The following is a 27,703-nucleotide window of genomic DNA, read 5'->3' as shown; positions in this document are numbered from 1 at the left end:
GGTATAGCATTTGAATTCATGAAATTAATTAATTAATTAAAAATAAAAGTGTAAAATATTAGTCAGGATATTATTTTTTTCCCAAAATATAAGGACATTAATTAATCAATTTAGCCATTGTTTTTGTAACCTATATATGCCTTCCAAACCAGTTGAACAAAATTGTTTTTTTTTGGGCCATCAAAATAAAATTGATACTTTAATGGCTTATGTTATAAAAAACTGTTTTCCAGTGATAACCAAATATAGCTAAAAAGTCAGTCTCACTTTTTGACAGACTTTTAATGCAATTTTTTGGTAACTTTTAGTGTAAATTTATGAATACTTTTATTGTATGGTAATGATTTAGTGGTAAAATAATGAAGCACTAATTAAGGGACACAGCAAAAGCCCTTTAGATGATGGCATTGTTGACTTTCCATTGAAACAAATGAGAAGGGAAAGAAATAAAAAAAGCCAAAAAGCTCACATTTTTTTTCAATGAAACAAAGCTCACATATTTTTGTTTGAAAAGGACATGTTTGCTTTCCTTTGAAAAAGATATCAGATTATCTCATTCCCATCTGATTTGAGGCTATCTGCTTTAATTAAGAAATAAACAATGTTGTGATCTTCAGGCCAAAAAATTAAAAATAAAAAAGCCCAAAAAATGTCATGATCTTCTATTATTGCAAAATTTAGATTTATTTTCTTATATCCGTTAGGTCCAAATTCTCTAATCAAATTTTCAGTATATAGACTTTTCTTCATAATAAGATTTCAAAATTTTGCTAAACTATTTTTAGTAATAAAAGGAACACATGACAAGATTTGAAGGAAGAATCAGACCTAATAGGATATAATCAAGTATACCTAAATTTTGTTCTTGATCATTTGAATAGGTTTGGAGCTTAAGAATTGAAGCTAAGCCTAATCCGTATTAATTATGTCAATTGATTATAATATTAATACACTTAACAACCTTAACCTTATATTAACCTGGATAGTGATATGGGATCAAATTCTGGTACAGAAAACACAACTTGAACTAGATTCTTTCTTTGAGGGTATGACTATTATTTCAAAACTGGGGTTATCGAAATGATCAAACTCATTTTCCACATGAGTATGTAATATGTAACTCCAGAACATTATTACTGAAACCACACCACATAAAATTACATGAACATTTAATTTTGACAAAAAAAAAAACATATAAAATATAAAATAAATTAACCACTCCAATAGCTTAGATCGTTTTTCTTTCTTGTTTTTCCCAATTTAAATTTAGGGTCACCTTTGAAAACGGAGAGTTGGAGAGAATGTAGCTAACTAGCAGCTAGCTGCCAAAGTCCAAAAAACTCATAATGCACCATTATGATCATAATCATTGCAATGTATTTTCATCTTCAAGCCAGTGCACTCCCTACTAGGTAGTGATTCTAACCCACTTAGATGTGACGTGTCTCAACTTTATTATCCAAATTGTTTAAAATAAATTAAAAGTGATTCAGTGATGCTCTAATTATACCTTTCATCCAAAAACGAGCAACAATGACTCAACGTTCTTCCTATGAAGGGAATGCAACAAGCTACCCAGATGAGCAAAATCCGGGTCTTGAATTCTCTTCAATGAGTTACTCTCTACTGTGCCATCTGATTAAATTTCAATAGTACAGATTAATTTGTACTTTTAAAAATGATCAAATCTGAGTAATTAAGCTTAACCCAACCGTCTACAACAGCAGCAGTCTTTTTACTAACCAGAGAGTAGCCATTTCCAGAAACAGTTATAACAAAATGAACTGAACTTGCCAATTGAATATTTATTCGATAAAACAAAATATCCTGAGGAAAATTTTACTATAAGAACTACGGAGTGGAGATTCAAGAAGCCGCGTCCTAAATTGACCAGGGAAAAAAATGCGCTGGCAATCAATGGCCAAAGCTCGTAAACCAAGGGATTTATACCTTGTTAGAGAGTATATTGTCAAGATAACCTCAGATGACTAGACAACCTAATGGCTTATTGGGAATGCCATTTAATTTAAACAACTCCTCAACGGACTGAAGCACAGATGGACTGCTGATTGCACAAATCTGAAACTCCATTTGTGAACTTCTGCCTGCTCCTTCTTTTCTTAGTGACCACTATAAACCCTTCATCTCCGTTGTTCTTATTGGCTGCATCTGTTTTTTCTTGCTCTTCGCTTTCATTTGATTGGGGATTTATCTTTTTTTTCCCTTCATTCGTATGTAAGATTTTTATAATAGCGCTGTCTTTGGCTATTGCGTCAGAAGAATTTTCCATTTTGTCGCTTTTTTCTTCACTGACTTTGGATTCATCAGCAGAATCAATATTTTGCTGAACTGATTTCACAAGCATGCTCAGCAATATCTGCCTAGCTAGCTCTGACTTCTCATATCCAGAAACACGCTTTCTTGGAGAACTTTCCTTCAAATCCTCGCTGATTTTTTCATCCATATTGTTGTTTTCTGCCATATTTGTCCCCAAGGAATTGGCATCATTGGTCTCCGTTTGCAAAACTTTTCTGGGAACAAACTCAGGTGCATGTGGATTCATGATTGTTGGAGCCCCGGATCCAATACTTTCCCTGGTAGGAGTGTTATTTTTTGAATAACCATGTTTCATGCTGAAAGTATAGTTGGTTCTATAGTATAGAGGTGACCTGGGCCCGCAGGGGACCCTAGCAGCAACGGGAGGAAGCACAGGATCCACCGGCATGCCTTGACTGGCATTGGTATCATAAATGTTTGTGATGGGAACCGAATTTAAATGTTGAGCCCTAAACAGCGTTCCTGGGTTGAATGGCTCCGCTGCTGCTGAAAGCTTGCTACCATTGGTTTCTTCAGGTTTTGCCTGATCAGAAGAGAGTGACCCCTCCTCAACTTCTGATGCAGAATTTTCTCTATTTTCTCTTTGAATGTCAGGTTCACAAGTCCCCTCCTTTTCATCTTGCTCAGAAACTGCTTCAACTACAGAGCTTTGGCAGCTTTCTTCAGTTGCATTGCACTTCTCGCTTTCAGTCTTTACATTGTCCACTTCAGCTTTCTCTAACAGGGGCTTTAAAACAGTACCTGGTGGTGCCAGCGCCACTTCTTTGTAAGATATAGACTTTGAAGCCAAAGGACTAAGAACTGCTGGAGTAGAGGAATATTTGGACGCTGAAGCTCTCGTTGAATGATTTACAGGTTCCTCTTTTAAAGTGGAGCTTCTACCTTTTAATTGTCCAGGCGAAGATATTGCGGCTGAAGTGAGTTTTGGAGTTAATTTATGTGGCGATGTTATGTCATTCCTGTAACTGCTTTCTCTGACGATGTAATTCTCAGAGCTATTAATCCTCAGCTTTGCAAGACGAGGTCTCCTCCGACCAAACTTGCGGTTGGCTGTGTTTCCTGACCGCCCTTTAGAATTGGCTTCTTGCCACCCTTCATCAGAGGATATTTCCTCAACAACTTCACTCGTCTCAGGCACATATCTAGTGAATTCATCATTTTCTTTCAGTTCTTCAGAATGAAGCGTGACTTGAGTTGCTTGAGTGTTGCCCTCTTCCATACTTCTATCATCTTTTGATCCATCTAAGGGAATGTTCTCGTCAGCTATTGAATCATCGTGTTGTTGATGGTTTTTATCCATGATTGGGTGTATCTGCTACATCATATATAAAAAACACGAATGTCAAGTAAGTTTAAATGACACTATATTCAGAATGCATCTGTTTTTGAGTTCTGCTAGGTATAAAAAACTCCAAGCAAGCTCCAAAAGAATATAATATGCCGAATGCAATCCAATTTTAACTCATAACGAGCAAAAGCCTTACGTGCTCTAAAGTAATTATAGGAAGGCAAGGGGCCTTGAGCCTAGGGAAAACATGTAATTTTTAGCAAGGAAAAATAAGTTAGTCCTCCACATCTTGAGCACAAGATATGAATTCAGTCAGAACCATAGGGATCAGTGGGTTACATACAAACACATGAAGGAAGATATATGTACTATCAAGGACAGCTAGAAATATATATGCCCACCTTTGCACGTCGCTGTTTCCTCTGAGTGTCATTTCCTTTGGGCTCTTGTTCAGGATTAATAAAATCCAGGAGATCTGATACACTGCAAAAAATGGTTACATATTTGTGTCCAGAAATATAAATTCCATTTGAAACCAAGTAATACTATTTCAGTACCATATCAGTACCTAAGGTGACCTTTACTTGCAATGGATGCATCAGGCTTTGGAGTTCCATTTTTAGCTGCTTCTTGTTGCTCTATTGCTTTTGATTCAAAATAGTCGAGCCATGCAGCAGCATCCTGCATTGGGGAAAAAAAAGAATAGGCCACACCAAACATTAATTGTCACCGCCTTTATGGGGAAATCCTTCCTTAGAGTTCACTCCAAGACAGTCGACACAAACTTTTCAACAATAAACACACCCTTAAAGTTTAAAACCTTAAGAAAACTAATGACCTGCGTACGAAGATCTTCAGGTCCAAGCTTTTCTTGGAGTATCTTAAGGGTCGTTTGTTCGTGTTGTACACTCAGGGAATAAGCTTCCATCAATGAAAGAGCTATGGCAATGGCATGGAAGCTCGCAGCAGTCTAAAACATGAATAACATCATATAAAAACTTCGTGCCAGCCATTAGGGAAGGGGACATGTAATATTCTCAAACAAATAAGCGAAGGGAAGGAGAGAGACCTGGATATGATCTTCTCCTAACAATCTTTTGTTGCATTTAAGAGCTTCATGCAAATATCTGAGCGCCACATGAACATTTCCCATACCCTCTTCCATCATAGCCACATTTATATATGTTGCGGCTGTGTTTGGATGAGACAGTCCGCATGTGAAGTGAAGAAGGAAGAGAGCACGGTTGACATACCTGCCAAAGGATACATTAAATTCAATGAGGAGAAGAAATGGCCCATGATAAGTAGTTCTAAAATGAAGGGTATCTGAGCAATTGGTTAATTGGTTGTGATAGGGATGGAATTAAAGGGATTTGATAATATACAAACATAAAAATTTGTTCAGATTTAAAATAATCAACAGAAAGTCATCGCCTAGGAAATAATACTAGTACAACAAACCACTTTTTCTTACTTCAGAGCCAGCTCCATGTGTTGCAGACGATAATAAAAGACAGAGAGATCCCCGTAGCTTTTCATGGTGTCTGGATGGTCAAGCCCAAGCTCCCTCTCGTTTATATCCAGGGCCTTTTGCTGATATATGGTTGCCTAAACAAGGAAAAGATAATCAAAATTTGACATAAACAGCTGGTCAGTCTAAAACCATCTACCTCAAGAATCGACACAGGCCAACACAAACCCATAGTATAATTTGAATATATAGGCTTCACAGTCCTCAACCATGATGAACGATGGATGCAGAGGACCATTTATATTTTTCTGTTGTTCTTTTCTAGCTTTGTTATCTTTTTCGAGGAACCAAGTCATAAAAACAAAAACTCAACACGACTTTAATTTATTATGCAAAATTAGCTTGAAACTGCAATTCATCTGAAAGAATATTACTTCATAAACTTCCTTTGCAATTAAGAAACAATTATAAAGAATAATCTTCGCTTAAGCAGAGCCTGAGACACATCGAAATTTATAAAATACTGAGGCATAAGAATACAAGTTTTTTTTTACTTGATTAAAATCTCCAGTGTGGTAGAGAACCACAGCTAGAAGACTATAAGCACTTGCTGTAGTTCGATGATAGGGACCACAAACAGCCATCATCTTTGCCAATGCCTGCAATATGGATGGCTAAAAAGGTCAACTACTGGATCATTTTAATAATGAACAATACAATGTTGCTTCATGTAGAGAATGAACAAAATGATTGGTACCTTTGTTCCATAATTTACTGCATCCTCAAGCTTTCCTTTATCAAGAGCCATTTTGGATGATTCCAATAAATTGCGTCCATCTGCTGAGGAGCATCCTATGTACTGTTGAACAAAATATGTTCTTGTTGATAAATGGCTCAACGATATAATAATTATTGGATCAAACATATAAGTGGCTTCGCATTGAGGATGGGCAGAGAGACAAGATCCCACCTTGCAAACAGGAACTAGGCTGATGATATCGTATTCCCCAAAGGGGTGGGAGGTCTCCACGTCGTAATCTCTTGGGAACAATTCCAATCCAACCTAGAAAAAATTATAAAATTTAATTACTTTTTTGGCCAAAAAATTCAATTAATGAATACATCATATCAATAATCTATATGCACAAGAAATCTGTGATACCTTGTGACAAAGCCCTCTCAGGATTGATAACTTCCTCAAATATTGAAACTCATCATTCAATGTCCATCCAAATTTTTTTATTAAATATGCCCGTAGCCACTGCAATCTGAGATGATTGTCTTCAGTCAAGCTTTGGTCAGTATTTTCCAGTTGACAGCTTCCAAGTAAGAAGTTCAGAGTTGATGCAATAGCAGGAGATAAGTCTGCCACATTATCAACTGAGGCAATTACGGCTTTAAGTAAATGCTTGAAAGCTCGAGTAACCATCTCATGAATACAAAGAGATTGTATATGTGGAAGATCTTTGGCCAGTTTAACCTGAATTAAAGAAGAACTTAGAAACAAAGAAAGGTAAAATGGCAGCATGATTTAGACTTGAATAATAGATTTCAAATTGTCAAAGTTGAGGTTTAGGCTTGTTAACATTTATCAAAACACATATATTGAAGGTGCAGCCTGGAGGAAACATTACTAGACCCAGAAGGCTCATCTTCATTTTCGCAAAGATGTTAGTGGAGGGAGAAAGGAAGAAGAGATAATAATGCTTACTACTTCACCAAGAGAGCGCATCTTTAGTCCTCTTAGATGCATGAAATCAGTCAGTGTACGGCCATCAACTGGAGAAAGTTCGAGTGATCCGAAGTCTGTAACCTATAAAAATCATTCATACAATTTCTTCAACAATGTCCATGAGTTTCAAATGGGTTATTTATAAAATGTATACTCCAGTTAAAATATGATGTTACCAGCTTTGGCAAGGCAACTTCGTCATAGTATTTGTGTGCCATGTTGATAAGCTCATCAACTGTCTGTTTGGAGAATGAAATTCAAGTAGTAAGTATTATAAAGCTGAAATTATAACATAAGCATATTAAGTCTGACAAAATCCTACACACTTCACAACTAAAGAAAGCTATATTAATATTCTAGAAAGGGAAAAAAGCCAAATAGTTAGCAGCAGAAGAGAATATAGTAATAGGAAGCAAAATTATCTTCAAAATGTTTCACAAACCTTTAGATGCAGACCAGTTCCAGATTCTTTCAGTCGCAAAAAGGCTTCTTGTGGAAGAAGTTTCTCCAACTCAGCAGAGCTATTCAAGTCATCATTGTTTAATTCAGCTTTATCAGTTTCCACATCACAAGGTCTAGAGTCATTTTGCTCCCTATGGTCTGTACAATCTAAACTAGTAGCTTTCTTTTCTCTCCTCTTCAAAAATTTGAATTGCCTTCCAAGACCTTTGACAGCTTGTAAAGCTTCATTGCCATCTTCCTTTCTTTCAGAACCTTTATCTGTTGAAGTTTCCTGCTTTTGCAGATGTTGCACCCAGCAAGAACCGAGTTCCCACCGAATAGACCTTTCTGAATTAACTAGCTCATCACTTTTCTCTTCCAAGCTTTCTCTAACCACCTTCCGAATAAGATTTCTACAAGAGTCCAAACCATCCAAATTTGGTATTGATGATCTTCCTTCGGATGGCTCAGCTACAAACTTGTGAAGCAGTAGCCTCAAGCTGTAAAAAACTCAAATTCATTTAGTTCAAAGATGAACATTTTGCATAAAATCAGCGTACTGGCATAAATAGCAATGAAGAAAATGAAGAATATGAAGAGATTTCGGTCTACATACTCTTGTTCTGTTACTTTTCCCCTTAGAAAGTAAAACGGAGAATAATGCATGGAAAATTGTGGAGGCACACATACACAAAGTTTTGAAAAGAAATTTATGAAGCAAGTTTTCCGTTTAAGGCAAGAGGGAACCACTGGCCCCTCAAATCAGCATAGCTCTACCTTGGCGATTTTAGGTGAATACATTCGTTAGTATGATACTATTAGTAACATTTATTGATGTCTACCCTTGAATTACTATAATTACCAAGGACCATATCAATATAGAGGAAGGGAAATTTTCTTGCTTGGTGAGATATATTTTCTTAAATGCATGCACAATCAGATTGTTTAAAAAAAAAAAAAAAAAGAATGGGCATAGCAGCTAATGGTTCAAACCTATTGACATTGAGAGCATTTGCCCCTCCATCTGGCTGATCATCGATTTGGATGTCTTGAAATTCAGGCTTCCTTGTGTTAATTTTACCCACCACACTCACTGTTGCAACGTATCCACAGTAATGCACAACAACGACAGTCAAGGAAGAAGTATCCTGTAGAGGATTATTGGATATCTTTAAAAAGGAAAATAAAGCTCATCTTACATGTCTAATGTATTTAAGCTTTGAAAGCTCCAGTTTAAATCTTTTGACTCTTGATTCACAATTTCAACTGGCTCAGAGCAGATGTAATACAACCATGTGTCATAGAGTAAAAATTCTTCTTGATTGAGGAGGGAAAAAAATGGTTTGAAATACTTAAAAATAAGAACGGGAACACAATTTAATGTTTATGCCCCGCAATTGACACATGGACAAAACAACGGGAGATGAAAATAGATTTGATTTCTTAACTGCTAAGCGAGGTCAATGTGAAGACATATATAGATATACGGGCACACGGGATAATCACTTACACGGACAATTACACTTTCATCTGCAGTCAATCCTTTGAGTAAATTCTTCTGAGCATGCTCCTTCAAAACTGTGGACTTACCACTAGAAAGCTTCTTATCATCTTTATGGTTTATGTCTCCAATATCACGTTTGACAATTATGGACACGTCCCCTACACGATCTTCATGGAGGATTGAATCCGGAGAACAATGCAATTTGCTATTTCCATTCGACTTTGACTCTAAGACATGTCTTATAGCTGTAACAGCTGTAAATATTGAAGTATCAACAAATTGACTGTGAAGCAGAAAAGCTTTTCTGTCTCTAACCATCCTCTCCTCTTCGGTTTTGCAAGGAAGAGAAGCCAATATTGCGAAGTCTGTAGCCCATGATCTCAGACTGTGTTCACCATTTCTTCCCTGGCCACCGCCATTACCACCCCAGCTTTCGTCCTCAGTAGGCAGGGCAGGAAAATTTGAAGGACTCTCGGCAACAGATGGGGGGACAAGCCATGTATTAGCTCGGAATCCATATGGAAGATTACCAAACTGAAGGTGCAATGATATTAGAAAATGCACAAGTGACAAGTGGGAAAAAATTGTAACAAAATTATTTCAATTGGATATGAAAAGTGCCACCTTATTATGTTCCACAAATGCTTTCATCAAAGATTCATATGCCTGCATTAGTCAGTCACAGTAAGCGTCACAACAGAAAACAACTTGCTTCAGATGAACATCTGCCATAGTGAAATAACTTTGGTCAGTAACATACATTAGCAAAACCTCGGCTGAGCTGTTTCAGAAGATCCACTAGAGAATGGCTCTGAAGAGACTGCTTCCCAACAGTATAAAAGCCTTTTTTTGATGCGATCACTTCTATCAGCTTCCCGTTGCCGATTTTGATCTGCACGCAGCAATAGCAACTTTAGCTTTAGACCACGTCTGGCATGCGATGAAAGAAAGTCAAGATTATAAGAGTTGAAAACAAGCGAAAAATTTGCAACCTGAAGCTGAAAGTAATGTTCTTTGCGTCTATCATCCTCATTTTTCAACTCACATCTCTTCAAGTCTGCAAAAGATTACCCATGCAGCCAAAATCATGACTTCATCAAACATAATCTTCAATCTCCGTTACCCACCATTATACATTAAATTCAAGCCTATGACTTTTTATTGACCTTTTTGGAAACAATATTTCAGCACTGAAGATAAATCCGTGCATAAATTTTAAAATGAGGCAGAACGTTTTTTTCAAATTTGAGACTAGAATAAAAATATCAAATCTCAACTATAATCATACATTATATTTTTTGTTAAATTAAATTATAATTGCACTTAATTAATAGGTTGCGATAGGAAGTGAATAAAAAACAAAAATACAAAATCATCTGAAGACTAGTGCGTAGTTAGGTTAAAAATAATATTTTTTATTTCAAGAGTATAATAATCTTTTTACCACTATTATTATAAATTGTGCTATGTTTTAATTCAAATTGAATTTTTATTACAACCCACTTCATTAATCCAATTATATGTACACTTACACACACACACACACAGAGTGTGGAACATTCTGAAGAGATTTGGGGATAAAGAAATTTATAAGCTAAAGTATTTAAAATTAGCTTAAATTACAAAAAGCATCCTTAAACTTTGAATCACATACAAAAAAATTCCGCAACCTTTGAAATTTAACAAGGTAACCTTTTAACTTTTAAACTTGTGCAAGAAAAAAAAAAACCCAAACTCTAAGTTATATACAAATAACTCTTATAAATTTTCAGCTGTATATGGATAAATAATGAACATATATAATATTCAGAGAACTATCTACATAATTATAAGAGTTTGGAGGGTTCATTATAAAGTTGTAAAATGTTGAAGAAGTGGTCTACACATATTACATAAAATAAAGTTTCACAAGTTATATGTAATTTAGCTTAAAAATTAAAATCAATTTTTGCAGGTAAAAGTTTTATTTTTGGTCAAAAATATTTTAACAAAACACAAAAGAAATTCAAATTAAAAACTTAAAAATTAAAATATAATTTTTATTTTAATTAAAAATTGTATTTTTAATTTAATTTTTAATTTTAAAATTATTTCAGTATTTGTATATCTCAAAATTATTTTTAATTAAAATTTAAATTTAAATTAAATTAAACAATAAAATATGATTTCTGCTCCCAGACTTTTTTTTAAATTTTTTGGGCTAGAACTTCTCCCTATCTAAAAAGACCAGCCACCACAATTTTCAATGTAAATTTAAAAAAAAAAAAAAAAAAGGAATACTTACATAAAATCGGTGGAGAAAGATGAGAGAAAGAGAAGAACTCGTAGAAGTCTGAAAGCTTCGGCGTGGGATGGATGGCTACCATGCCTAAATGATCGGAAATCGGCGAGACAGGCTCCGGTGACCCGATCCGGAAGTCCTCATTGGTAGTTGGTGGGCTCGAATTCCGCTTTTGATTATTTTGGGCCTTGCTTGTTTTCTTAGATTTGGAATCTGGGCTTGTCAGGGCCCGTCTAGGCTTCGAAAACCTAGATGTGCAGGCCACGATGTCCAAGAGTCGTCTCACATGTGCAACAGCTTGGGCTTCCTCCATGTAATCCTCTGCAAGAATAGCATTCACGTAAACAATTCAAATAATTGTATAAAAAATTCAAATAATTTTTTTTTGACCAAATAAACAATTCAAATAATTACTTATCCTAATTCCAATATAAAAAAGAGCGTTAAAAAAAAATAGACCAAGAATCTAGGATTTGGTTCATAAATTCAAAAAAAAAAATTCTTATTCTACTATAGAGTTTATTGTGAAATATTAAGTTTAAATATTAATAACGTAAGTAAATAATTTGTTTTGCACAAAGTACAATGAAGCTTAGTTTGGTTTATTATAATTCTACAAACTCGTTTAAGAACAAACACTTCTCAGTTCTCATAGAGAGACTGAAACAGAATCACCTAAGTTGTAAGCAGTGTAAATGATGGTTACCAAAAATTTTAATTAAGCAATAAATGTGCTGTATGCCACCACAAGTGAAATACATAACTCCATTACTCCTACACGTGGTAAGACTTTGACAAGAGCCAAAAAGAAAAAATGTGGCAAGTCTGTGAGTATTAATTAAAAAGTGTTGAATTCCACGAGGGGGACCGCCTTCACATAGACCATCGTAATTAATCAGAAGATATTATCTTAAGGCTTTGACCTCATTGATCAAAGACAACAAGTATTTAAAATAGGTGGATGAACCGATGGGTACAATCCCCCAACAACCCTCAACAAAAAACACGACCTTCACATTTTATAAAAAAATTCTTAATATTAAATACTCCAATAATTTTATTTATAAGTCACTTTTAAAAAATAAAAGAGCCTTAGATATTATTACTAATTTTTTTAAATTTAATAACTTTACAATTTTACTTTTCTTAAACATATATGCGATGATAATAAAAGATAAAATTATATACTCAGGAAAAAAATTAATGATCAGACTTGTATATAGAATAGAAAAAACCTTCCCTATCTTATAAATAAAATTAAAGAGTATATTAAATTTTATATAAAAAAAGGGATTGATTAAAATAATTTCAAAGCCGCCACATAAAAATGTCAAAAGTAGAAGCTAAGTTGAATGCCCATGAATTAAAAATAGCTCATGGGTGGATCAACGTGTGGATCTATGAAACTTAGATCAACTAGATGCTAGATTGAGCCATAGACATTTTTTAAATAAAACCTCTTGTTTTATGTGATATATATATATATATATATATTCTTTAAATATATGTCAGCCGGTTGAGCATAAGCTTGCCCCAGAATAATGCATGTGACAGGAAAAGGATTTGTTTTTCTCCAAGAAACAGTTTTGCGTTTTTAAAAAGTGCACAAAAAGTTACCGAGGCATACCCAGAATAGCAAAAGTGGGAGATTCAGCTAAAAGAAAAGTTAAGGCTACAGTGAATGAGACAAAGGGAAAAAATTATATTTTAGAACTAAGAGATACTGTAATTTAATCAAAGCTAGTTCAAGAGAATCAACTTGAGAATCTATTTGATTACTCTGAAGAGTCATTATTGACAAGCAATATTCCAAAGAGAGTACAAAGATTCTACTACGTTTTAATTAATGAGATTTTTTTTATTTTCTTTAAATAACTCTAAAATTCAAAATTATTCAATTATTTGGGTTAATATCATTCTTTTTTATCTCATTTTGATCCACCTAAGAATCTTTAGTGCCTGGAGTAATGTTTTTGTGCCCTAAAATAAGGTGTCAAAGGCCAAAACTACTCTTCAAATTTCATATATATCAAAATAAAATAAGGTCAAATTTCATGAACTAAAAATGATAGTAATAAACTAATTATTTTTAAGAGTGTTTGCAAATTTTCTCAGAGAAAAAAAAAAGGAAATTAATGGGGCCGGAGTTGATGCTGAATGACAATTGTGCGAACTGCACCTACCTTCAACCATTTTTAGAATACAGGGCTTTAGAGTAACAACCTCAACTCTGTCATTCAATCTCTGCCCTTTAACCTAACAGCAGAGGAAGATTGAGTCAGTTGAATTCTATTGCCGTAACCCAGCGCATACAATATTACAGGCTGGGAGCTTCAATTAGATAATAAATTTACATATTGGATTGAATCGGTCCAGAATTAAGCCTACCTCATGAGAGAGAGAATAGTTTGTAAAATGGCAGGTTTCCACATTCACAGCCAATAGCCTTCTTACATCAAGTATCTTATCAGTGGAGATGCCCTTCAGAAAATTTCCAGCAAAGGAGAATTTAATAATGCTAGATTTTTTATTCTCAGCTACTAAATTTATCAGTATTTGGGGGGAGTTGAGAGATATGAACCTTGAGGACAACTTGAGAATCATAAGGAGTGACGACATTAATGTCGACCAGAGAAGGCACTGATGCTAAAACAGCACAAGAAAACAAATCGGTTAACTTTTAATTGTTTAATAAGCGGAGAAGTTAAAACAGGGAAAAAAAAAGAATGAAAAGAAGCATGACAGCATCACGAAAATCCGCAGGTGAAGGTATTCCAACTAACCTTTGTCTTCCTTCTTCTTCTTTTCTGCTTTGGCTTTATTCGATTTCCCTCGGCCAGACCTCGGCGCCATTTTCTTCGATACGAAAGCAAATCCGATTGGGAAGAAGAGACGCAAGAAGCTCAGAACCTCACTTGAGAGAAATCATCGCAGTCATGAATCGGAGCGATGAATGAATGAAGCTCAGGGCAATGAAGAGAAAGAAGACAATGGAGGAGAAAGTGGATTTATAGAGAGAGAATTGAGCTTTTATATGTGAAATTGAATCGAAGAAGAAGATAGGATAAGGGTGTTATAAGTCTCAACCCTTTTCAAGATTTGTGAGCAATCCTGGCCTCTCCTTGTTGCTAATAACCTGATTCTCTCTCTCTCTCTTTCTCTCTCTCTCTGTCCCTCTTTGCGTGATGACCATGTGAATGAAGTAGGCTTATAAGCAAGCTAGCTGGGGGAGCCCATGCAAGAGAGCGAAAACAAAGTGGGGCCGTTGAGAAGCGAGGGTGGCCGTTGATATTGTGCCACGTGGAGGGAGAATAGTGCTGCTGATTGAATTTTGTTTTATCACGTGTTTGCGTCTTAAGAACTTTCATCGGTGGGGGGAAGAAATCAAATTGATATCGGACCATTGAAATGGCATATTCGGTAACACGAGGAGTTATCATTGATGAGTGTTTCGGATCTGGAAGCTGAATCCCCAGCTTGTCATGTTCTGAGCGATTGCTAGTCGTTGGATTATGTACATTCTCCTTCCTCTACCAAAATTTTAAAACCCTGTTTAATTCTAAATATAAAATAAATATGTGGTAGATAATTTTCTTTTGATGGCCGAAAAAAGTAGATGATTTTTCTTTTAATATTGCACCTCATCTCACCAAATTACTAACATGCCTTTTTGAAAAAAAAAGACTTAACTAATTTTTTTATTTACATAAATTAGTAATACACTATTTTTAATCTGTAATATAAAAGCTATTTAACTAATTTGAATAAATTAATAAAACAATTTTTTTGTCACAAATGAGTTGATTAATCATAACTGTTCTTCGATAAAAACTATTGACATGTGTAATCAATAGGAATATTTTAGAGAGTAGGTTAAAATTTAAAAGAACAAAATAAATTGAGATCTTATATTTAAAACTAAATCAAATTTCTAAGTAGTTCTTATACGAAGAACAAGAGCTAGTAATAATCTAATTCCAACAAAGAGGAAAGGACTATCATTTCCCATACCTTCAATTTTCAACAAGTTATTCCACTTAATTTTAATATTTTTAGATGAAAAATTAGTGTTTTATAACTTCTTTATATTAATTTTTTAAAAAACATTGTTTTGTAGTTTAAAATTTTTTTGTCTCATTACCAAAGGCTGATTCAATTAATAAGTGCCCAACTAATAAGTTGCTCTCACTTAAGTGAGGCATGGCCAGTGACCAAAAAAAAAAAATCTTACCAAAAAGAATCCTTGATATATAGTTAGATAGGGCATAAATCACATCACCATCAACTAAACTAAGCTTTGTTAGCAAATTCAAGACATCTTTACAATTACTGCTATCATACTTAATATAAATTATTAAAATTGTGTGACTTACCAATTTTTTGTAATAGAAGTTCGAATTCAATTCTTAAGTATATAACTATCTTTTATACTTAAGATACTTTTTGTGCCTCCTCCAAGGTTTAAATAAAAAAACATTAGACAGCCCAAATCAGAGCAAAGTCTAATTGTCTTTAACTAAAATACCCTTTATTAAACTATGTACTACTTCCGGTCCTAATTATAAGACCGTCTCTAAACAAGATCTTATAATTAAGACTGAAAGTAGTAAAATATAATCGTAAGTAACTTCTATTCCACAAGCCAGTATTTTCATCTGGTTAACATAGAACATAAATAATTAAAATTTTATTGAAATTCTAAAACAACAATATTAAAGAAATACTTAAATTAAGTTTATTCCATTCATTATTATAATATTTTATTGGTGTTATTTAGATTTAATATACTTTTCCAATCCTTCATATAAGATCTACTTTATAATATAATTGCAGTATAAAATTTTATATTAAAGACAAGAAGGAGTATTAAAACTTGGTGATCAATTTGTTATGTTCTTTTTCTCTTGTTTTTTAATTAATAAATTGCTTTTTATAAAGAACAAGGTCTAATTTTATTTCAACGTTATCAAAATTAAATCGGATTAGCCGGTTTAGGAACCAACCATACGTCTGTTCAACATACTCTAGAATTGTCCAAAAAGTCAACCCGTGAAAAACCAGTTTTGAATTGATTTTTCCTATTTTTTGTAAAAGATCTTAATAACTCAAAAGTACTTTGTTATTTTATGTTTTTATGTGATGATCTATTGATGATTTTAGTTAATTGTGGAAGCTTATGATGATCTCGTTAAACAATTAATGCAGCTTATTTGATGAAATTGGTGATCTTGTTAATGGACATTAAATACTTCAATCATAGGAAAAATGATACTACCTCCGGTCCTAATTATAAGACCCAGTTGACTTATTTGAGGAGATTAAGGAAGTAAGTTAAGTAAGTTATTTGTAATAAATAAGTGTTGTCATTCCTAAAATATCCTTGCTAATTAAGTATATTGGCTAGAACTATTATTATTATAAGGATTATCTTGGAAAAAAATACGTAAATATGAGAGACAAAATGGATTGGGGTCTTATAATTAGGACCAAACAAAAAGTCAAACGGGGTCTTATAATAAGGACTGGAGGTAGTAGAAAAGAACCGTGAAAATCTCAAATTAGAAATTTTTGAAAAATAGTGTTATTATCTGCAAGTTAATTATGATCAAAACTCGTTAAAATGTTGTACTAATCCTAATTTAAAATTTTATAATTTTCACGATATTTATCTACTCCTCCGGTCCTAATTATAAGACCCAATTGATTTATTTGAGGAGATTAAGGAAGTAAGTTAAGTTGGTTATTTATAATAAATAAGTGTTGTCATTCCTAAAATAGCCTTACTAATTAAGTATATTGAAACTATCATTATTAGAAGGATTATCTTGAAAAAAATGCATAAATATAAGAGACAAAATGGATTGGGTCTTATAATTAGGACCAAATAAAAAGTCAAATTGAGTCTTATAATAAGGACCGGAGGAGTATCATTTTTCCTTAATTGTAGTGTATGCTGGTATGATTGACTTCAAATTCCTGACAAAAAAAAAATGATTGGCTTCAAGATTGGCTTCAAATTTAGTATATTACTCCTATATCACAAGGATATTGATAAATAAACCCAATATTAAAATATATAAAATCTAATGATATATGTGTTGGCTCCATCTACCATTATTTTCATACATGAAGGTTAAAGTGGTACAAAAATAATTAATGATTTATCAAAATTCTAAGAAAAAATCATTCTAAAGGTCACTATAGTTATTTTTAATTTTTAATTTGGTTTTTTATTAAATCTTCAATTTTACTTTTTTTCAGCACAATTAACCTTCATAACTTTACGCTATTTAGACCATGAACAAAAACTAATTGTGTTTACAAAGTAAAATCAAATGATTTAATAGGGAAAGAAAAACTCACATGTCCCAAATTAAAAATTGAAAAAAACTATAGTTACCTTAAGAATGGTTTTCTCCTAAAATGAAAATTATTTTAAAATAAATAAAAAATTCAATTATATTGAACCATGGCCTATGTGGTAGAATTAAATATTTTAAGACGTAAATTGTTGACATGTATGATCATGGATGTTGTACGAAGACCTACCGTGTTGTGATTGATTATGTAATTATAAAGAGACATGAAGTGAGAAATAGATATGTGAATTTGTAGTATAGTATTTATATTTCTTTTCTTGAAATATTTTAAGTTGTAAAATTATAAAATACATTTAAAGTGCAAAATGCTATTTATTAAGTTTGGTTGCGATCTTTACATAACAGAAATAAAGTGCCGTTAGTAAAAACAAGAACAAAAAAAAAAAGAGGTGTTGCTACTTAGATAAAGAAACCCACCCTACCCAGTTCTGCCTAAAATTACTCAGGCTTTTATTAGGTAGGGTAAGACAACAGACTATAAAATACAGCTCGTTCATTTTTTAGACTGAGTAATAGATAAGAATCTTGTCCTATCTGAGTAAAATCAAAATTATGGTTTCAGAAGTGTTTTTACGGTATACGAGGTAAATATGTGGAAGAATTTGTCTCGATTTGCAGAAAAATACTTCTAAAAAGTGATTATTGGGTATCTAAACACTCCCTAAATTGAATTTCACAATAAATTAAACGTGGGCTTATTTAATGTGCAGATTAATTGACTTCAAAGTGAAAACTCATTGAGAAAAGAGATTATTCTTTAAAAAAAAAAAACAGAGATTATTATGAAAAGAACAGGAAGAAGATAAAAAAGTCAGTCAACTGTCCAAGCTATAACGCCTATTTTCACAGGTGAGTGATTGGACTACACTTTTGCGTATCACGGTGGAGGCGTGAAGCTCGTTTTATTTGCCGAAATACGTGGATTTAATTTTAAATGATTGATTAACGAATATACTTATTTTATAATAAAACTAGGTTGAATATCAAAATGATTTAAGATCCTGTATTGAAAACCAATGATCAACCATCAACTTGAACTGTATTTTTAAAAACTTGTAATACCCGATTTTTTTAAAAAGTTGGTCAGGTATAACATCATTGGATCCGAATATATTCAATTAATAAAATTTAAATGATATATTGATTAAAATTTGAATATACTGAATTAAATGGAAAACATAATAAATAAATAAAATTTTAATTGAAGGTTCAAATAAAAAAATTAATAATTAATTTTGAATTTGAATAGTATCTTAATTGGGATTTAAATATATTGTATTAAATATGAAGCATCATAATTAAATAGTATGTCGATTAGAGACTTAAATAGAGAAATAAATAAATAATTTTAAATTTTTATCTATTCCTCATCTCTAATTCAAGTTCTATTTGAATAAATTAAAAAAATCATGCTCTTATAAAAAGTAAATCTTAAGCTAGTAGATAATGCAATTTGTTGAAATTTTTAATCTAATTAAATATATTAATCCGTGCATCATTCGGGAAGAAATTTCTAGTTTTATAATAAAACTAGGTTAAATATCAAAATGATTCAAGATCTTATATTAAAAACTAAATTTAACATCCTAAATATCTCTTCTAATGGAGACTAAATAATGGAGTAGTTATCAAGCTCAAATCTGTAGTATTCACTCATCTTACTCTTAAAAAGAGAAAAAAAGACATGAGAGTGCTTATTTTTATGGAAAAATCCCATATAAATACCTATTGAATTCTAAAATCCCAAATAAGTCACTCTAACTTCACAAAAGACAAATAAGCCTACAGGTATTAAATCGGAATTTGCAAATTTTGACAAATTACCTCCATGCCCTTTTTTCTCATTTCCTTATCCTCTCTCTCTTCGTCGTCTTTTTTACGGCAGAGACACAGCTTGTATGGAAAATTAATGCCGTGGCTGTATCATTCTTTCACTGGGTTTTGTTAGACATTGGAGACGCAGTTAAAATATTTTAGAATAGAGAAGATAGATCGCCATTGATTTTGGGAGCACACCATTATACAACGGATCCTCTTCTTCTTCAAATAGCGGCCATTGCGAAACTTTGTTGTTTATATTTATGAATCAAAAGAAACCATGGGAACCAAAATATAACAACTATGAGTCATCTTCTTGAGAGAGAGAGAGAAGACACGACTAGATCTTCTTTTTCCTCAGTCATGGTAGCACTAAATATAGTTACTGTCATAGAACATTCTGGTTTTTGGTAAATATCATTAGTGCAGTTGTCAAACCCATTATAAATGTTGTCAATCACATTATTTTATAATAGATTGACTTTTGTAGTCTGAATGCCAAGAAAATATTATAGATATTAGTTTAATCTTAATGCTACCTTGTCATTTGAATATATTTAATGCAACTTCTGTCATAGACTCGTTGTTTTTTCGAAAATATTGTCATTTTAGTGGTCAATTCCATTACACATGTAGTAAATTATAAAAGTTATTGATATTATGTTTATTATGATGTTTTTCTAGTGTACTTGTATATTACCTTGTCAATACATTTTGACCCTCGTTTAATTCCCCAAAAGGCTAGGCTTAAAACAGGTTGCAAAAATTGTTATGCATGTAGTAATTTTCATTATGCAAGTTATCATTCCCATTACATATTTAATAAAGTTGCCTGCAAATGAACTAAAATTGGATTGCAAATAATCAAGTTAAAAGTCTCATAATGCTTTTGTGCAACCTGTTTTAAGTCATTTACATATTATTTTACAAAACAAGTAACGAAAATGACAACTTGCATAATATAAGTTATCATTTCCATCAAGCGACTTGTAACTTGATTATTTGCAATCCAATTTTAGTTCATTTGCAGACAACTTTATTAAACATGTAATTGGAATGATAACTTGCGTAATGAAAATTACTACATACATAGCAATTTTTGTAACCTGTTTTAAGTCTAGCCTTTTGGGGAATTAAACGAGGGTCAAAATGTATTGACAAGGTAGTATACAAGTACACTAGAAAAACATCATAATAAACATAATATCAATAACTTTCATAATTTACTACATGTGTAATGGAATTGACCACTAAAATGACAATATTTTCGAAAAAACAACGAGCCTATGACAGAAGTTGCATTAAATATATTCAAATGACAAGGTAGCATTAAGATTAAACTAATATCTATAATATTTTCTTGTCATTCAGACTACAAAAGTCAATCTATTATAAAATAATGTGATTGACAACATTTATAATGGGTTTGACAACTGCACTAATGATATTTACCAAAAACCAGAATGTTCTATGACAGTAACTATATTTAGTGCTACCATGACTGAGGAAAAAGAAGATCTAGTCGTGTCTTCTCTCTCTCTCTCAAGAAGATGACTCATAGTTGTTATATTTTGGTTCCCATGGTTTCTTTTGATTTATAAATATAAACAACAAAGTTTCGCAATGGCCGCTATTTGAAGAAGAAGAGGATCCGTTGTATAATGGTGTGCTCCCAAAATCAATGGCGATCTATCTTCTCTATTCTAAAATATTTCAACTGCGTCTCCAATGTCTAACAAAACCCAGTGAAAGAATGATGCAGCCACGGCATTAATTTCCCATACAAGCTGTGTCTCTGCCGTAAAAAAGACGACGAAGAGAGAGAGGATAAGGAAATGAGAAAAAGGGCATGGAGGTAATTTGTCAAAATTTGCAAATTCCGATTTAATACCTGTAGGCTTATTTGTCTTTTGTGAAGTTAGAGTGACTTATTTGGGATTTTAGAATTCAATAGGTATTTATATGGGATTTTCCTTATTTTTTTATCCCGCATTTTGAAAATGCCTCATTCGTGGGCAATTTCATGGAGGTGCTCTCATACTCATAAGAGAATTTGTAGTTTATAAATATTCCGATATCCATAGTTGTTCAGAAAATTCAGTCCTAATTAATTTATTTTTATCCCGATCACATTAAACATGACTAGCCTAATTCCAAAGAAAAAAAAATTATGGGACGAGAGAATAGGCAGTGCATTAATCCTGTCCTCATTATGTCCCGTCTTCACATATATTGTTTTTTTTTTTAATTTATCATTAGAGTCATGTAAAGGTAAGCCTTGCATTAATTCTAGAAACCCAAATAGCAATTCCCCCTGTATTGATTAGAGATTATAAAGTGTCATGAAATGAACCAATTAATAAAGTTTAGAAAATATTTTATAAAAGTTTAGAAAATATATGCAAACAAGAGAATGCTTACATTTTCCTCTCTATATCACAATACAAAGGACATGTTCTCAGGAATAAGTTTATATATATATATAGCTAGTAATATGGGTTGGACTCGCGGGTCGAATCAATCACCCGCAAAAAATAGTGGGTTAGAATTAGCTAAAAACTAACCCGCTAGTAAACGAGGCATCGCCAGGCCTGTAACCCGCCATGAGTTAGCCTACGGCTAACTCTGCATTTATTTATTTTTTTTAAAATTTTTTTTAATTACTATAATCATATTATTATATATCATATCCTATCTAAAAAATTAAAAAAAAAAACCTATATAATTTATTTCTATTTTGAATCAAATATTTCAAGCAAAAACAAAAACAAAATTGTTATTACTTTTGGATATTGTATAAGAAAAAATATTTAAAAATAAGAAATTTTTTTTTAAAAATAAATAAATAGGTGTTGGTGGGTTGGTAGGCCAACCTACTAACCCGCCTTCAAATGAGTCTTTTTAGCCCGACTCATATGAATTCAACCTGTCACAAGCCAACCCACAACCTGCGGGTTGACCTATATTACCACCCTTATATATAAATATATATATATATATCACACTCATTTTTAAATGGCAAACAGAATTTATGGATGAGAGCAGAAGATGAGTTACTGAAAGTTATTTAAGAAAGATGAAGAAGAGAGAGAGAGATGGACTCAACATTTCATATTCATGACATTTTCTTAATTTTTTGCAACACTATTATGTCGTTATTACCTTGTCTATTTTTTGAGTATCACATTTTCAACTTAATTGTACGGGTTAGGTTAGCATAAAAAGTCCGGGCAGCCCTCGCAAGTACATGAGCAAAATTCAAATTGATTACCTCTTTGATGTCAACATTTAATATTCTTATATCTTCTTTTTTATTTTGTTTTAATAGTTTCTTATTTTTATTTATTTATTTTAAAAAAAAAGTTCAAAATCATGGATGAGTTCAAACCATGAGCATGACACTATCTATATTCTATACCCACCCAACCCTCCTTACCATATTGAATAATTCCATATGAATCAAAAGAAAATTTTCTTTGATGAAAAGAAACAAAAAAAAAATCAATATTCCCAAAAAGGAAAAAAAAATCTTACAGTTAGTTTTTATTTTTATGAAAATGAAACCATAATCGATCTTTGGAAATTTTTATTTGTTTTCTTTAAAAAGTATCTCTCGAGAGAGTTGTTTTGAACTTTAAAGTTTAAACCTCTAATTATTAAGTAAAAACGATTTTTTTAATTTTACTTTATTTTAAAAACAGCAATTGAGAAAAATATTTTTTTATCTTTTTTAAATTGAAAAATATCATTATGAATATGAGAGAACAGCATGGGCCGCAAGATAAATTAGTATCAAATTACTAAGAACTGAAACATTATTAACTGAAATATTCGTGGAGTATATATATGTAAATTATAAAAAAGAGTAAATTTATTTTTTTAATTAGTTACCTCAATATTTAAACTCAAACACCTAAAAGATAAAAATGCAATACTTTAACCAATAGGTTTACTTTTAGTTCCCTGTAGCTGGCAACAAAATAAAATTTTCTTGTAAGAATCTTTCCTTGGACAGATTAAGAACTACGAATTTAAGATTATAATAAGTGGGCGACGGGGGGGAAAAAATCAATATGGACAACTAAAAATGTCATGAAATTAAAAGTGAAATAAATCCTACGACTATATATATCATTTTATTAGAGTTTTTGTGTGACGCCATTATCATGGATAATCATGATTTGGGGATAAGTTTTAGTCAGGTAATTTGCTTTTAAGAATTGACGGTACATTCTGCTTCCACGTGTACCACTGGTTCGCTCTTCATTGTCAACTTGTGCCTACTTACATTATTGGTACTTTTCTTTACTCTTTTAATTCTATTTATAAATTATTTTTAATATATTTTACGTAAATTAATAAAAATTTTAAAATTTATTATTATTTTAAAATTTAATAATTTAATAATTTTATTTTTACTTAATATTTATATATTATATCTTATGTAAACAAAGTCAACACAATAATAAATGAAAGATAAAATTATACTTCCATGCAAAAAATTTCTCTAATTATCCTATAAATAGATTAAAAATATCTTCTCTTTGCTCGATAAATAGGACAAAAGAAGTAAATCAAAACAAAATTTGAATCAAGAAACTACCATTTATTATATTCTTTTGAACTATTTAATTAATTTGAGTAGATTAATTATGCTAAATAAATTAATTGATTCTAAATAATCATTCATTGCTTAACAAATTAAAAATAACTTTTTAATGAACTCTCATGGTTAGGATTGCAGGAGTACTGTTTGTGATTAATTGCGACAAATATATATGTGTGTGTGTGTGTGTGTGTGGGTCCCATGAATTCTCTATATTTAACACTCTTCTTATAGAATCACCAGAGCAGATAATTAGGATCCTTGCAAGTTGCATCTATGGCTTGTTAGACTAGTTATACTTAATTAAATTGGGAGATTGCTCGTTCATCTTTTTTTTTTTTTTTCCAATCCATTATTTTTATCTTTCAGATCATATTTGGCATTTTTTTTCCATTGAAATCAATCAAGCCAAAAAAACATTAATTTTGTCTACTTGGGTTTGAGGTAAGATATGAGTTATTATCAACGGACGTGTCACAGTTAGATGAGGTCTTAAATTGACATGTGCTTGTACGTTTAATTATATTGAATAAATTAAAAAAATAGATATGAGAATTGTTAATTCAAAATAAAGCTCCCCTTAAATGCAGTAAATATAACATACTCCTCTGGTCCTAATTATAAGACCCAATTGATTTATTTGAGGAGATTAAAGAAGTAAGTTAAGTTAGTTATTTATAATAAATAAGTGTTGTTATTCCTAAAATATCCTTGCTAATTAAGTATATTGGCTAAAACTATCATTATTAGAAGGATTATCTTGGAAAAAAAATGCATAAATATAAGAAAGAAAATGGATTGGGTCTTATAATTAGGACCAAATAAAAAGTCAAATTGGGTCTTATAATAAGGATCGGAGGAGTATTTGGCTCAACAAATTTCTTGTTATTCAGGATGGCCGCTGCAACAGCTCAGACTAAAGAGGACTCTCAACCACCTCTAGTACTTCTGATCAAGGGAAGTATTGACATTTTTTAACACAATTGACCAAATAAGATAAACATATTTTTAAGGCAAGAAATAGTAACTCTTATGCTATCTTCATTCTAAATATAAGAATTAGTTAACTAATTTGAATATATTAAAGAAATAAATTAAGTTAGTTATTTGTTATAAATAGGTGTTGTGTTTCCTAAAATATCTTTGTTAATCAAGTGTATTGATTAAAACTACTATTATTAAAAAGACTACCTTAAGAAAAAATGAATAAATATGAGAGACAAAGTAGATTGGGGGTCTTATATTTAAAACAAAAATAAAAATCAAACGATGTCTTATATTAATAATGACCCTTTTATTTAAGACACGCGAGGCATGTGAGCATTTTTTTTTTTTTGGCCGAAAAGAGAGGCATGTGAGCATTGAGTACACATTTTTTTTCCTTCGATTCAAACTCGAAATGACGGAGCTTTGAAATTGATGGTAAAGGTTAATAATCAGCTTCATATTCATCTTTATATCTTCAGTTATGTAGGCCTGTATCTAGGTCTTATACAATTATATATATAAATATATTTTTATATATAAAGGCCTTAGGGAAGCGTGAAATCCAAAAAATAAAAAATAGAGTGATTAGATTCGCAATCTCAAAATGTAAAATACTCCTTCACATTCTAATACAAGGAACTGTACATGTTTGATAATATGATATACCACCTTTATTATATGACCCCAGTAATTACTCTGAGGAAATTAATGAAATTTTTATATAACTTTAAAATATTTATATTTCTTCTTTGTTTAAAACTAATTTAATTCATTTGTAAATTAAGATATAATCTAATAATACATATAAATAGTTCAGAAAAATCATGCAACATCTATTATAATTAACTAATTTAGTAACTTTCTTAATTTCTTCAAATTAATCAACTGGATCTTATATTAAGAATCACAAATAATATTTTGTTTAAAATATTAATTTTTTAATTTAAAACTCCTACCTAACTATAAAACTTCCTAATTAGTTAACCAAACTTTTTAAACTAATACTCTCTCCGGTACTATTATAAGTTTCAAATAACAAAATTATGTTTAATGAATCAGTAGTTAAAATTAGTTAAAAATAATAAATAGGTTAGAAATGTATATATTTTTTAAATTTATCCTTATTTATTAAGAGAGTAAATGAGAGAGGCAATGAGTGAAAAAGAATAAAAAAAAAATATGAGAGTAACATTAATGAAAAGAGGGAGTACTAAATACAGTTAATTAAGGACAGAATAAAAAAAAGTAATAAATGCTCATACTAACTCAAAAAATAAAGCTTATATTTTGAATCACACTACTCTCCAAAAGTGAAGCTTACATAGGACTTGAGAGAGTACTAAGTATTTCCTCTTATCTCATTTATAATCTTCAATTTTTTGAACGAGTCTAGTTCTTTTTATAATGTACATCTTAAAGAGGTTTGAACATTTAATATATATATATATATTTTATTTTGATTACTAATAAATTTTATGTCTCTTTCATCTATTTTTTTACTTATTAAATCTCTGTTATATCTTTTTTGGCTTATTCTTTTTCTCACTCATACTCTTTATAAATAAGAGTGTTTTGAAACAATAAGTCATATTTTTTACATATTTATTGTATTTAACTAATTTCACTGAATATTTTGGTTTCCATATTCAAAGTTGATAAAAAGGAGGAAAGGAAGTGATTTTTTTATTGAGAATAATTTTAATATCAAGAAATAACTAATTTTAGCTAGTTTTATCAATTTAAAAAAGTTTAGGTTAAGTTTTTTATATTTATTATGTCAAATTTTCTAATTATACAGGGCTATGTATTCCTTTTTGTTTCATATTAATTTATAATTAAATATTATTAATACCTAATATTTTAAAAATTAGACACATGATCATGTATAATTAAAGAGCTTGACATAATAAATATAAAGAATTTGATGTAGGCATTCTCTAAATTTATGTAAAGTTTTTAGATTTTTGTAAGGGCACTTATTAAAAGAGAAGTACTATTATTTGTTGCTCCTCTCGTTCTATTTGTAAAGTACTTTTAACATGTTTCATATAGATTAATAAAAACTTTTAATTACGTTGACTCTCTATTAAAATATAGTAACTTTCTCACTTTACCTCTATTTAATATATACATATTTTTTTAAAAAAAGATAACTATATACTTTATAATAAATAAAGGACAATATAGTATATTTATTATAAAAATTTAATGAAGTGACTTTACATAAGGCAAAGAAAATTTTTCCTCTCTACGTTATAAATAGGACAAAAGAAATGTTTATATATGATTTATAAATTTCTGAAATTGAGGTGAAAATATAACCTCTGTTAAACTCCCCTTCCCACAATTAGCTCAACAAAATTCTTCTAATAAAATAAGATTAAAAAGGTTCCCCTTCCTTTAAATATTATTTATAAGATACTAAAACTTGTTATAAATTTTATGTTTAAAATTAATGTTGATATTGTTTGTTTTTCCAGAATATCTAAATAATTTCTGAGACAAGCTAAAGTGCTCATTATAATATAGATATTAATATTATATTTATATAAATGTATAAAGATTTAAAAATTATTCACAGTGAGGTCCCACATAGAAAAACATGTGTGTGTCTGCACGCACAGGTATGATATACTTATATTTATATATCTTATATAATGGTCTTTCATTAAGTCATTTTTTTTTTTGTTACAATTCATTAAGTCATTTTGTACGTAAATTAATCATTACTTTGGACTAGTAGTACCCTTGATGCATATATTATTAAGTACTATGATGAAAGATGGATTAAGAGTAAGAATTTGTTGTATTCGATTATTTTTAGAAATAAGATAGTTTTATATTTTTAAGTAATTTTC

At 31.1% G+C, this 27,703-nt stretch overlaps 1 protein-coding gene across 2 annotated transcripts; it reads right to left on the bottom strand.

The window, feature by feature from the left end:
- Positions 1–1,756: 1,756 nt before the first annotated feature.
- Positions 1,757–14,218, bottom strand: LOC114724233 (protein TSS). 2 transcript variants are annotated; one of them, XM_028910549.1, is made up of 23 exons: positions 13,838–14,218; positions 13,636–13,700; positions 13,443–13,535; positions 13,238–13,310; positions 11,058–11,375; positions 9,766–9,830; positions 9,534–9,665; positions 9,398–9,439; positions 8,780–9,307; positions 8,263–8,417; positions 7,271–7,769; positions 7,005–7,067; positions 6,808–6,909; positions 6,259–6,576; positions 6,067–6,159; positions 5,854–5,955; positions 5,651–5,755; positions 5,100–5,233; positions 4,695–4,878; positions 4,464–4,595; positions 4,194–4,306; positions 4,027–4,108; positions 1,757–3,652 (listed from the first exon to the last, which is right to left on the bottom strand). In XM_028910549.1, exons 1-23 carry the CDS (start codon positions 13,905–13,907, stop codon positions 2,039–2,041), a joined length of 5,082 nt encoding a protein of 1,693 aa, XP_028766382.1. In that variant the 5' UTR covers positions 13,908–14,218; the 3' UTR covers positions 1,757–2,038. The 2 variants fall into 2 exon arrangements, with proteins under 2 accessions (XP_028766382.1, XP_028766383.1); XM_028910550.1 differs by having other exon boundaries at positions 1,757–3,649.
- Positions 14,219–27,703: the final 13,485 nt, after the last annotated feature.

The sequence above is a fragment of the Neltuma alba genome, unplaced genomic scaffold (assembly GCF_004799145.2).
Source record: "Neltuma alba isolate B1F8T4 unplaced genomic scaffold, ASM479914v2 tig00012180_pilon, whole genome shotgun sequence".
NCBI lineage: Eukaryota > Viridiplantae > Streptophyta > Magnoliopsida > Fabales > Fabaceae > Neltuma > Neltuma alba.
Note: the sequence above shows the minus strand (reverse complement) of the source record. Positions and strands in the feature narration are given on the sequence as shown.

Bases quoted from the DNA above. Each gene is read 5' to 3' on its own strand.
- LOC114724233 (XM_028910549.1), bottom strand. From the start codon at position 13,907: ATGGCGCCGAGGTCTGGCCGAGGGAAATCGAATAAAGCCAAAGCAGAA. The intron at 8,418-8,779 runs GTAAGTGATTAT...AATCCTCTACAG, and splicing joins ATGAAAGTGTAATTGTCCGT to GATACTTCTTCCTTGACTGT. The intron at 4,596-4,694 runs GTCTCTCTCCTT...TTCATGTTTTAG, and splicing joins TAGGAGAAGATCATATCCAG to ACTGCTGCGAGCTTCCATGC.